This window comes from Topomyia yanbarensis, chromosome 2, assembly GCF_030247195.1.
Source record: "Topomyia yanbarensis strain Yona2022 chromosome 2, ASM3024719v1, whole genome shotgun sequence".
Taxonomy (NCBI): Eukaryota; Metazoa; Arthropoda; class Insecta; order Diptera; family Culicidae; genus Topomyia; species Topomyia yanbarensis.
Window position 1 is genome coordinate 438,258,879 of NC_080671.1, and position 13,821 is coordinate 438,272,699.

The window sequence follows — 13,821 nt, forward strand, 5'->3', positions numbered from 1 at the left end:
TTTTCTCACACTCCGGTTTTAATTACAAGTTGTGAAGAAAAACACTTCGACACGATGTCCCGTGTAAGTAGAGTGCAGGTCGAGATAAAATATTCGAAATTCAGAGTAATTTACTCCATGTGTCAATCCGAAATTAGAATCATGTGTTCGATTGATTCAACTGCTAAAGATGGGACTTCTGTCCATTGGAAATCAGAACAATCCGTTCGTTTGATTGAACTGACCAAGATGGAACTCAGGTCCATCGGTAATCGGAACGATATGTTTGACTAGGTTTTTCACGATAAAAAAGAGAAAACGGCGTAACCTAATTGGAAGTTATGAAAAAAAATAAATTGAAACTGAATTTCTTCAAATAAAGAAATAAATCCAACAATGGAAAACTAACTCAATTTTTTCTACAATATTAAGCTGGCTTTAAATATGGCGCTTTTTATGAAAAATTGCGTTGGTCGAACAAGTTCTAGCTGGGAAGCATGGAATGATCAATTTATGGCATATTTAGCTCCCAAGTCAGTTGGAAAGCACGATGGAAAGTATAAAGCTCTCATGTGTTTCGGTGAACCAGATGTGAGGAGAATTGCACTAACCGCAAATTTTGAGAATTCTCATGTGCTAGATAATCCTGTTTGTGCGGCAATGGAAGCGTTGGATGATTTCTCACCAAAAATATCTCTGCGCTATGACAGGTTTGGATTTGTTAATTGTGATTTTGGCGATCAATTGGATCATATGATTATGGATCAAATAGTGTTCGCTGCAGAAGCAGATGATATAACTTCAAGTATCTCGAACGCGATAGACCTTTGGACGACATGATGAAGTTTGTTCGTACACATGAGTCCGTTGAAACTCATGTTCAATAGCTTCGAAACAAACCAGCATCTAAAAACCTGTTTTAATCCACCTAGCGGTGCAATTGTGCCCTTCTCATTTCTCTAAACTATGGCACGGAGGCTTTTTATGTTCAACATAATAGTGGAAATGTCCATTACATTCCTAGTACACTTTGCACTTATACACAATGGCATGTCAGCCACGAACTTGATGAGCTACGTGTCGACGGTGAAACACTTGAAACAAAAAAAATATAATACTCCATTAGCCTAATCAGCATTAGATCAATGTTATCTGCTTGCTAACTCATTTTGTCATGCGGGGGTGGGTGTGTAAGGAGGGCGAAAGTCCCATGAACGAACGACTCCCCAGCTTAAATTGGTATGCTTTGTGATACAGTGATGGTTTAAAGATGATGGGGTTGAAAGGGAGGGGTATGAGGGCTGGATGGGGTGGTGGTCTGAGGGGTGATTTAAGGAGATTTTTAAAGGAGGGGCGCGAACAGTAGAGGGGGGGGGGTGTAACCCCTCTCCGTAAACCATCAACTACGCCCCTGTTAAAATCCAGAAACCCTAAACGAGTCGAAAAAAAAATTTGAGACTAAGTTTGGGCAAATCGGTCCAGCCATCTCTGAGAAAAATGAGTGACATTATTTGACACATACGCACATACATACACACACATACACACACACATACACATACACACACACACATACATACATACACACACACATACAGACTTTTTCCGATCTCGACGAACTGAGTCGAATGGGATATGACACTCGGCCCTCCGGGCCGGGATTAGGTTGACGTTTTTCAGAGTGATTGCATAACCTTTCTATATGAGAAAGGCAAAAACAGTACGACTTCGTGAAACTAAATGACAAATTGAGAAGCCTAGTTATTTGAAGGATTATTCAATATATAAATGTAATTAAAAGAAATATAAAAGGAAGAGATGTAGTGTATACAGATAGATCAAGTAGGCTATGAAACCGATTGCGAATAAAATCATCATCCGGAGCCGTTCTTTCAGTAGTAACCAACGTCTTTAGTATGGGTAAGCTGACCAACTCTGACGAAAAAATCCGGACACCTTGCAGCAACGAAGCGTAACCGTTCACCACACTCAGACAGATTGCTCGCATGGTGTACGGATTTTTTCTACAGAGTTGGTCAGCTTAAGTATGGGATATTACAGTCACAAGATAGCATAACTCATTCCATCGAGAGATTGGCGCTTGTCACAATCTGTTACGCTTACATCTCAGTAATCAAGCCGGATTTTGATATACTGAAACAGCTAGTTTGTATAAATTTGAAAATCCAGTGACTTAGCATATTTAACTCAGATTACTCCAAAATGACGTATGTCATAAGAGAGTACAATAGGTGCTTTGCCAAAACTATTAAAAATGACTAAAATTATGTGCATCAAAAATGACGATGTTCCTTGAAAATGACCAAAACTATTGATTTTCAACTGCCAATAACTTGCCTTCAAATACGTGCACACTACGAGTTAAAACGTGTTTTAACGCTATCTTGATGACGTTTTTCTTGTTGCCAATTATTATAACATGTTCTGTAGTGTGCACATAGTATAAAACTGTTTCCGAGAAAGTTGAAAAATTTTCTATTTTGACACATTGGCGGACCCCATGTGCATTGAAATTGTGTCTGATTTTGTTCAGGTACTTCTTCACCGTTTGGCCGGTTGCTCCGATTTCTCGTTCCAATCGTAAGAGTCCATCTTGGCCTCGCCTTTCCTCTACGGCTTCTGCTCCATTCTACGGTCGGGCGGCTAGACTCAGGCTTCTCATTGGACAATGTCGCCTTTCTACAGATCGGAGAGGATGCTATAACTGCCGGATCGGTTGTATCCGGCTCACACGAAGTGCCTAGCGACATATAACTTGTTCACTTCCGGCTAAAGCTGACAAAACGAACAGTCCATCGAGCGTAGTTGGTGAGCTGTCTTCGCCATGGCTGCTGCAAAATAACTGATAAAGCTGTTCAATTTATTATTGGGATTTTCGATTGATGTGCACCGGTGTAGTGTAGTGGTTTTGCATATTCTAACAGAAGTGTCAATGGAACGTACCCAGTTTATTGCACTTTTGCTAGAAAGTGCAAAATGGTGTAGAACTACCACGGTTGCTACGATTAACGAAGCATTAGTGTATTCGAATCACATGAAAAATTGTTGAAATCAGTCCATTTTATTTAATGCATACGGCTCATGAGTAAAGATCGGATTGCTAATAAAATCTGTAATCCGCAAAATTGCTCGGAGTTGCGGGTATCCATTTGGCATTGCCAAATTGATGTGGCAATTTCAAAAAATAGAAAAAACAGCCGATTCTATTGTGTGAAAATTTATGAAAGCGATTGACTTACAAGTACTTAATTACCTGTAGTGGGTTTTAAATGTATCACAAAGAAAACCGTCACAATTTTATCAATTGATTATTTTAGCTTTCAGCTAAAATTTCCTTTGGATGTAATTTTCCCATATGCTCAGGATGGCAAAGTGATAGCACAGTCGGCCGTGGTCCAAAAGGTTGAGTTTGATTTTTTCGCCACTTCCGTTCTCACAATTAAACGTTGCAAACTTTCCATTGATTTAAGATATGCATTTTAACATTGTTATATGAATAAGGCAACTCTACTCAAAACCACCTATTACGAATTTATTCTCAAAGGGGAAGGTGTGGCAAAATTCATAATCACTCATTTTAACCCCAGCAATAAAATAAAATTCCCGTAAGACCTGATGCTGCAGTCGAAGTACACATGTACATGTCTGATCATCTTTAACGATCGATACGCGTGTGTAGAATTGCATGTATAGCTCAGTCAAGCCAATAAATTCTGGTTTGATCTGCTAAAAGCAGTTGGGATTATTCTTTAATCCAAATTTTATTCTACTTTAGACTTTACCATTTTTGATACTTGTTTCTATTGTCCCGCTGAAATGTGATATTAAACAAGATGTAAATCTCTATAGAAACCCTAACCAATTTGTCGTGCAGTGGTGGGAAACGTGTAAACAAAACCCAATTCATTTTAGTGCATCCCCAACCCCAACCGGTCGCGTCTGTCAGTGTGGAGATTGTTGCTGATGACGTTGCCCGGGAAATGACGATGACAGCGTAGGCTTTGCTTTAAAGCTCAACAATCGGCCGTAAATATTCCAATATCCCATACAGCGAAAAATCGTTTTGAGTGATGGTTGGTTGTTTAGCAACAGCAACAGCAACAGCAGCAGCAGCAGCAGGCACAAGCGCAGGCAGAGTCGTGTGAAGTGGCGGAAAATTATTTGACTTGATAACGAAGTCCCCAATGTGTACATATTCTCTTAGTGGTTGAACAGGGACAGGCGGCATTGAGTTCGGGGGGAGGAATATTGATGATAGGTGAACAGGGACAGCCTTCCAATAGCAGAACTGTATTGCTGATAGCTGCCGATTTCGGATTAGTCTTGCACGCACGGTAGACGCGAATGAACGGAATTGTGGCTTCGCTACGACGTCGGAATCGGTTGACTGGAAATTATCAGTAATTCATTTTTTTGCGTGCTTCAGTTAATTATTGCTGTTAGCTTCGATTTAATTTTTTTTTCGGTGAACGCTACGATTGGCAGTTAACGAAATGTTGCTAATCCTGTGATTTGTGCCTTATCACAGTATCTGGCGGCAAGAAAAGTTCAAGTGCCATAAGCCAATCGTAGAGGTGTGTCGTCGGTGGAATAGGTGACCGTGCGAATAGTGACAGTGACTGGAAATGAGCTACGAGCAGAGGAAAGTACCAACCTTCCCGGTGGGGGACATTGAATCGCCGGACAGCCGGGATGATCAGAAACTACTAGGCAATCCGTTCGATAAGCTACCACCGATATTGATGGGCGGAACGAACGGGGGACATCATCAACTACAGTGGCAGAAAAGTAGCCCGGTGACGCCAACGACGCCGCTTGTCTACGCACCCCGATCGCCGTCGCTTGGCAGAAGGTGAGTCAAAGCGTTGAAACTACACTATCATGCTGGAATTTTCTGGGTTGCTAGATTGCGTCATGGTACCTTGCTTATAGCAGTTATCGCGAGGAACGCATGATTAGGGGTGAATTTATGTTGCAAACCGTTACTCATCAAACACTGTTAAAAAGATTATTTAATTCGGCTTCGTATTGTTTGGATTTGTTCTCGGTAAATGTTGATTTGGTCGGAATTTCCCCACGAAACACATTTTGACAGTTGGCTTTGATGTGCTAATCTTATGTCACTCGAGATAAGTTCATTTTTTGCAAATGTAATTGTCGTTTCTGTAGTTCAGGAGAGGTGATACTGCAGAATATGAACAAAAACGAAAAAATTCGGAAATTTTACACTTCGCGTCGTCTGACAGCTTTGGTGGTGGTAATGTGTCATTTGAGTATTCAAAATGTACCAGTAGCCATTATTTTCTTCATGAGACACTAAGGGGCCATGCATAAATGACGTAGCATTTTGGGGGGTAGGGAGGGTATACCAAATTTGTGACGAAGTGTGACGAGGGGGAGGGTAGGGTCAGAAGTTGTGCGACGTAGCATTAAGTTTAAAATCCATTGTTTAGAGAAAACAATTTAATGATCATCCATTCCCAAGAGAAATAAATTTAAATTCAAACAATTTACTTTTGATGCGGTTTTTCATGAGGTAAATTTTACGATTCGCGGAATTGCAAGTTCGCGAAAATACAAAAAGTTTTTGTATGCGGATTTAACTTGCTACATTAGTTAGCTAATGTTGCTAATTAGTAGACTTAGTTTGAAAGCTGAATTAAATTTTCACTTCGGATTCAACCAAACAAAATTTAGTAATTTAGATGAACGTATGCTTCTTACAATCATTGGCGGCTGCACGATTGTGAACTGCGAGAACTTCTCTTCATGCTCCCTTTGACTTATAAAATTCAAAACAAAACTATCAACACTATATTTGTCATAAAATGGGCTTATTTTGCACGCAATTTGCTGTTATAATGAAAATGTTGATAAAAGTCGTCAAACATTTTGAAAGGACATGTAGGTATTTAAAATAATTGAAAACGCTTTGCATGGGATGAGGGGGAGGGGGTAGGTACATGCTACGTTATTTACGAGGGGAAGGTTAGAATTTTGTGACCAAATGCTACGTGGGGGGAGGGAGGGGTCAAAAATCGCTGAAAAAAAGCTACGTCATTTGTGTACGACCCCTAAGCATTTTTGAGGAAATCATATATTTTATGTTACTCTTTCAAAGCTAGTTCATGTTGCGGCTAGAAATTTTGCGGGTTTACTCCGATTAGTATTGCCGAAAGTTATCATGTTTCTAATTCTAAAGTACAAAGATAAAACTTTGCGATCGGGGCTTGTTAAGTGAGATTTGTTTTCAGTTCTCCTAATGAGAACAGTTCGTCCCATTCATTCTACACTATTAATTAAATGAGTTAACTTTATATGGAAACAAAAACTGTTTAGGTCTATCTGCGTTCACACGAACCACAATCAATCATTCATCCGGCGATGAAACTACACTTTTGAGTTGGACCGAGATTTTTCACACAAAATAATTTTTTGAAATAATTCTTTCCGTGAAATCACTGACTGTATAAGAATCAACTTTTGCTTCACTGATTCACCTTCTCATTCAAAATTTTCTAAATTTTTTTTTCTTTAGATTTTTTGAAAGGTATAAGTGTCTACTAAATTGTGTTAAAAGGGTTTTTTGATTCGAACATCAAAAAAGTTTTTACAGGCCATTGTTCGAAGCGGCATCGTGGTCGCCATGGGACGCTCGCGGCTCGACACGCGCGCCTCAGGTAGAAACCTTTTCACGGCATTATGTACGTTTCCAGAATACTTCGCGTTGCACTGTTCATGTGTACTGGTCTCGAGAACGTATTTTACGGCGTGATCTGTAAAGGTATCACAGACTAATCGTAAGTTAACAAACAACCATAGAAAACGGTGAAAACAAAAAAATTTGGTCAAAATTGACACATTTTAGTCCGGCGAATTGGAATTGCCATTTTTACTTTATTGATTTTTATTCGTGTTTATAAATCAGAAAATCTTTTTTTCCTCGATTTTGGCTGAAATACTGCTTATTTTTTAGTGGAAGTCCGCCACATTGGGTAGACTATTTTGAATTTCGAAAACTGACTTCAGATTCGCAGTCAGCGATTTCTAAAACCCATAATTCCATATAAGGGATCATGCATAAATGACGTAGCATTTTGGGGGGTAGGGAGGGTATACCAAATTTGTGACTAAGTGTGACGAGGGGGAGGGTAGGGTCAGAAGTTGTGCGACGTAGCATTAAGTTTAAAACGTATTGAAATGAATTTAAATTCAAACAAGTTACTTTTGATGTGGTTATTCATGAGGTAAATTTTTCGATTCACGAAATTACAAGTTCGCAAAAATACGAAAAGATTTTGTATGCGGATTTAACTTGCTACATTAGTTAGCTAATGTTTCTAACTAGTAGACTTAGTTTCGAAGCTGAATTAAATTTTCACTTCGGATTCAACCAAACAAAATTTAGTAATTTAGATGAACGTATGGTTCTAAGAATCATTGGCAGCTGTACGATTGTGAACTGAGAGAACTTGTCTTCATGCTCCCCTTAACATATAAAATTCAAAACAAAACTATCAACACTATTTGTCATGAAATGGGCTTATTTTGCATGCAATTTGCTGTTATAATGAAAATGTTGATAAAAGTCGTCAAACATTTTGAAAGGACATGTATTTAAAATTACTGAAAAACATATGTTATTTTTTTCATCACCCGGGCGCGTGGCATGGGACGAGGGGGAGGGGGTAGGTAAATGCTACGTTATTTACGAGGGGGAGGTTAGAATTTTGTGACCAAATGCTACGAGGAGGGAGGGAGGGGTCAAAAATCGGCGAAAAAAAGCTACGTCATTTGTGTACGGCCCCTAATTGTTACTAAATATTGACATTCTACCATGAAAAATTTATCGAAAGGGTTCTGAAAACGCGTCTATCTCAAAACCTGATTTTTTCAAACTGCATACAATCTCATCTGAAAACGGTTCAATTTAAAGACTTCATATTTTGACCTCTCGAAAGACAACCTTTTTCATCGGAGGACCTATAAAATCCACAAATTCTTTATATTCACTATTTTTAGATACGCCTTAACCCGTTCTTAGGTCATTCCTCCAATAAATTTAGTTTTCTTTAGAGCATTCAGGAATCAGAAATCAGTGGCGACTGGCTCAAATGGCACGTTCCCCATGTTGATCGGAGATTTGTGCCTTGCCATGGTAAGGTTAGGGATAAAGAAAACGACACAGATAATATACACAGTACGGAATTATTCTTCACTCTCAAGAGAATACATTCACTTTCCGATGAGCGTATATATCAACTCCCTCGAGGGGATATTTAGATAACGAAAACATCCCCGAAGAGATATAGTCATTCAAATGTGGATTAAACTGATTTCGCCGTGACATTTTGGAAGCCATAATTCAATTTATAACCCTTTTTCGCTAGAAATTTCAGAGAACGGTCGTCGATACTGCAAAAATATTGCCTATGAACCAGGATTATGGAAATAGCTTAGCCTCATCAAAACATCAGTAATCTTCAAACATTCCTTGGATTTCCACGGAATGTAAAGGAATACCTTATGACAATAAAACGGAACCCCCTGCCTTCCCACTTATCTCCTTCAATTTCTGTTTCAGCCAGCTATTTGAAAGGTAAACAGAGATCAACACCAGCATTTCATTCATGATAATCGTCGACAGGTTTTCAGGTGGTGATCTTACGTAGCTTCTCTTGTATCGGTTCTCACGGTAAAGAGGGACAAGTCTGTCTTTGCCAGGAGGCATGTTGGTAGACCTGAGTGATTCATAGTTATGCTGTCTAAGCTCGACTCCTGCCAGCAGAAGACAAAAGATTAGCCTTATCTTACATTTTAGCCTGTGTCTAATGACCTTGCCACTTCTAGTTTTCCGATCTGTATATTTCACATCCTTGCTGAGTACTATGGCTCTAAATTTTCATAACTTTTCCTACTTAGTAATCTCTAGCTAATTGAATGTCGTTAAAAAGTAAAAAAACAGGTACAGCTTTGTTCATTATCCGGAACCAAACAATACCATACCTTAAGCCAAACCCACTGAACCTGGGGATGAATGAATTAGGAGGAATTGAAAAAAGACACCAGTGAAGATCTTTTAACGGATCATCCTTCAGTGCAATCAGGGTTACAATTTAACACTGGCTGTTAATATACCTTTTTTACGTATACACTCCGTAGAGTGTAATTGTTTACGTAACATTATGCTCACCACTGTTCGGTCCCGTTCACATTTAGGTGTCAATTTTTGTTCATTTTCGCGTTTGTGAACGATTTTGTTCGTGTAGATAGGCCGTGGGCTTGACGGTGAGACTCAGTCTAGAAATCTTTATGCTTAGAGATTTGTATATTGATCTCCATGATTCTGGCAGTCCCTAGAATCGAGTAGCCCAACGGCGCGTGCTTCAGTTAGCGGATAGAAGCTAAGGGATACCCCGACGTCTGGCAGATTGAATTATTTTGTTTTCGACTTTCAACTAGATTCAGATCGATGCAGTATCCTAGGGATTTTGGTTCATTATATTTAATCTAAAACGGTCATGTATTTTGCACAACATATTATATTCAAGTAGATTTTTCAAGTTATTGAGCCCACAGCAATGCAAATATTCAAAATTTGCCTAATTGTTTTGAAGAACCATCATCCACGCGGACCAAACCGTCAAATAAAGTGGCGAAGTGCCCAAAAATAAGCAACTACACATTCTCGTTTGTTGAATGAGAGGTGTAGAGTCGAGTGAGTGATGAGTTTTTTTGATCTTCAAACTTCATGATTATTAGTGATCGGCAAAGGATGAATGGTTTCCACTTCCGAACGGAAGAATGACATGTTAAGTCTGCCGGGCGATGATCCATATGATCTTGGGCACGACGATCGATTCATGAGAGGAGAAGATCATTGGACTATCATCTATAGGAGATCACCAGGTGTTATCTCTTAAATCACTCGAATTGTCGCCCTGACTCCTGAAAGTGGTAACACATCACTAACGGACCTGATTCGCGGCGTGTATCTATGTATACATGTATATACACATCACCATATTATCTTTTTCCACAAACTGTGGTTACATAGACATATTGTTCTATCAATAAAAAAGTGATTTTCACAATTGCTATGATCATGATTCGCAGGTTGGTGACTTTTTAGATGGACCGCTCTCGGGTGAAATCTCCACTAGTTTGACCACTAGTTATATGACTGAAACCATAAGAACATTATTGATTCACTTGAAATCCTTCGTTAACAGTTAATTTCATAACAAGATTAAAAAAGAGCTAGTGAAAAAACAACTTTTATTTATGAACAGTCAACAGTAGTACTGTTCGATCTACTTTTTCATCACATTTTGCAGCGCAATCTTTAGTCGAGCATACACCAAGTCCTTAACCCTACCCCAACCCACACCCTGTTCCTCTCCCATGGCGTTTTGGTGGTCCGCATAGACTATTCTCCCATTACCCCTCCTATCATCGGCCTTGGACTGACTTGCGCTCTCATTGCCTCACCAAACGCTGCAAATTGAAAATAAAAACGATTTTGTTATTGATAGGCTAGATAATTTTTGTTTTATGTTTGTGAATAAGTAACATAGGGTTAAATAGGCCACAATTCTCCCTTGCCGTCGAAAAGTTTGCTGAACTAGCGAAACGGTGGGTGTCAGCGACGCACAGTAGCACCTGTTCATACAAAGTTGTGACAAAATTATAAAAATTGGTCTATGTGGCTAAAACATGTAGTTTTATCTGTTTTGAGATTCCATATTTCATTTTTTCGACTACTCTTATGTAAACCCATTTGAATGCGTTGGTCGTTAAAGGGTTAATATGAACATTCATCATAGTAGCCAATCACATCGGATAGCAGAAGTGGTTGACAAAACTAGTAAAAATCACTAATTTTTCAGTAATATGATGTTTTTTAGGCAACCAATTTGTAAGGAGATTTATGAGCCACAGGGCGTCTCCATATGGGGATTTTCAAAAACATATGACAGCTTCGGCGCAAAAATGCGCAAAATGAGGCCTATATATTTTGAAACTACTCTAAATTTTTAGTCAGGTTCATGATAAGTGACCCATGGGAGACCGCCTCAAAAATTGGAAGACGTATAAAGATAAATTACTGATATGATATGAAATTTTTCAATTGGGTTTTTTTATGCAGATCAACAGTAAATCATACTGTGTTGCATTTCGGCTTCGCCTCATCAAAAAACATCACTAACTTATTGTCGGAATAGATTAGCGCCGGCTTGATTTTCACCCTAGCGAGAAATTTTGGTTTTTGCCAAATTTTCCTCCTTAGGGTGAAATATAGCAACCGTAAATCAGTTTTGCACAAAAATCTCACATCTATAGTTTAGCATATTCATTCTTCTTTCCAATGAATTTGAAATTGCTCAAATCGGCTGTGTAGTTCTTGAGATATCGCCATTTGAAAATCTAAGGCGCTAACAATTCTAATGAATTGAATTGAACAGAAATCCTCGACATCACTTGCTTCAACGACGTGTTAAAAATTCATTTTTCATCCGGTTGTAGTGTAATTTTGAGATACCTTTATTCAAATTGAGGGAAAAATAAAATAAATATTTACAAAATAATTACAAGACATTGATTTTTGGGGTTTTGTCACTCGTCGTGCCACTGTGCGACGGCGGTGGTGCAAGGCGGGTGGTTTATTTACATCGTGCGTGAGGCAGCCATCGTAGTAGTCCAATCCACGATTGCAACTTCCCGGCCGTGCCGAGCGCCGGTGGTAGCTTCCACTAGGTATTGTACTTCATCCTAAGGAACTCGGGAAAGTCAGGCTTATATGAGACGCTACGGCCAAGGTCGATGGAATTTCGTTTAACTTTTACCTTTTGAAAGGGCCTTATCTGCTTATGTCACTTCCGACGGTTCTCAGCAACATCCAGTAGTCGCTTGTGGTGAACCCGGCTGTCAGTCGCAACGTTTTCTTTGGCGTGACGACTCTTCGCATGGTCCTACAGTCTTCGCCATAGACGTGGTCACTTTTAGGTCAATCTGTTCGTCGAGATCGGCCCAATACATTAAATATTTGAACGCGCAAGAGCTCACAGCCGAATTCCCTCGGGCAGCTGACGTTATTATGAAGAGCCACTATGTCGATGGCCTTCTAGATAGCTTTCAGCCGACTTAGGGGGCGGTAGACGTGATCAACGAAGTAAAACTCATGCATTCGCTCGGCGGGTTTGAAATAAGGATCTTTCTGTCCAACAGAATAGATTTTCTATAGGGAATTGACGAATGTTCTCAAGAAGCGTCCAAAGACCTTGCACTGGAACGCGAAGAAATCAAGGAACCTGTTCTAGGGACGAGAAGGATACCGTTGGAGGATATGTTCACGTATACGTTCACTCTTCGGAACGAAGTGTAGCTGGTATTCTGGGAAGGACATGTGCTAACGAAGCGTGAAGTGCTGTTAGTGGTCATGCGCCTTTTCGAACCACTCGGATTTCTTTCATTCTTTCTAGTTTACGGTAAAAATCTTATCCAAGACTACTGGAGCTCAGGAGTGTCATTGGAGTAACCCATTAGAGCGGAACGCTATGAACGCTGAATACGGTGGACAAAATTCTGTGCGCAGTTAGATACTCTCCGTATTCCCCCTTCCAACCTTCATATACAAAGGACTTCGAAGGATTTTAAGTCCATATGTTTTATGGACGCAAGCGAAGCTGCACACTACTGCGTGACATAGTTCTACTCCAAGTATTGGCGAGCGCACGAGGAGGGCAATAGGGGACTATAGCCTGCACCTAATGTTCTAATTTCCTTTTGATATTGTAGTGAGAATGATTGCAATGTTGAAGACATACATGAAACATGTGTAATTCACTTATTGTATATCTCATTTGGTTAAGGAAGGTATGTCATGTCGAAACGAATCGATGAAATCAACAGATGGATCAAGTCAGTTGAACTTACAGACTTAAAAGTACAGTACTACGGGTGTACAGTTTCCTCTCTTGTTTTTAGTAAAAATCACATTTTTCTCAAAAAAGTTATTGATCGCCTTTTTCGTTAATTTTTGCTGAATATGCAAGTATTCTATTATACGAATGAGTAATATAGAATTAGGTTTTGGAATGCATCTTTGAAAAAAAAATGTTTTGTTAAAACAAGATATCTGAGAAGGAGTTGCTAAGAAAGCAATAAATCATGACGATACCTAATACCATGCCTATTAGGTTATTCGACTTAGCATATAAGCCATATTTAGAAGCTAAACATTTTATTTTTTTTTTAGTAAAAAAAAATCACTTTTAAAACATCTGGAGAAATTCTGATGAATACTTTAGAAAATTTTGAAGTAGAATACTTCTAACGTTTTAATATAGGGGTCCCGTTTCAAAATTTTCTGCCAGAATTTTACCAGATTTTTTAAACGTGAATATCCGCCATTGTACTGAATGCAAAAATAAGATTATTACGCTATCTGATTGGAAATATGTACAACAATTTTGTATCCAATTCGGTAGTATGTACAATTACTAAAAATAGCGGAAATAATGGATTTTTATGAAAGTAGTAATTATCTGATCCATGATTGGTCGGTACCATTCGCTCAAAAAGCAAGCGTTGCTGGGACTGCCTCTTTTTCATCGAATGAACTGCGACGCGTATAAAAAGGGAACACAAGAAAAATTCGTTAGTTTGTGTTCTGACGTTGTAAGTGTAGCAGCTGCTGCGTTTCATGTCAGCTCACATTCTTTGATGGTAGGTAATAAATACCATGATTGCCGCCAGGCGCTGATTGCATTTCATTCTAATCATGAAATGACGTGCCAGTTTCAAGCATACACGGAAGAT

General features: G+C 39.1%; 1 protein-coding gene across 4 annotated transcripts in view; it reads left to right on the forward strand.

The window, feature by feature from the left end:
• The window catches only part of LOC131685569 (G protein-activated inward rectifier potassium channel 3-like), a 90,605-nt gene that overhangs the window by 46,007 nt on the left and 30,777 nt on the right, over positions 1–13,821 (forward strand). For 2 of the 4 annotated variants that reach the window (XR_009304838.1, XR_009304837.1), the window contains exon 1: positions 4,312–4,852. The exons of 1 other annotated variant lie outside the window; for it this stretch is intronic. Coding sequence is in view for 1 of the 3 variants with exons in the window: in XM_058969385.1 (XP_058825368.1) it covers positions 4,626–4,852 (227 nt within the window). In the remaining 2 variants the exon portion in view is untranslated. Of the gene's footprint in view, positions 1–4,311; positions 4,853–13,821 lie in introns of those variants that run through there. One more of the 4 variants, XM_058969385.1, reaches the window with a different exon arrangement.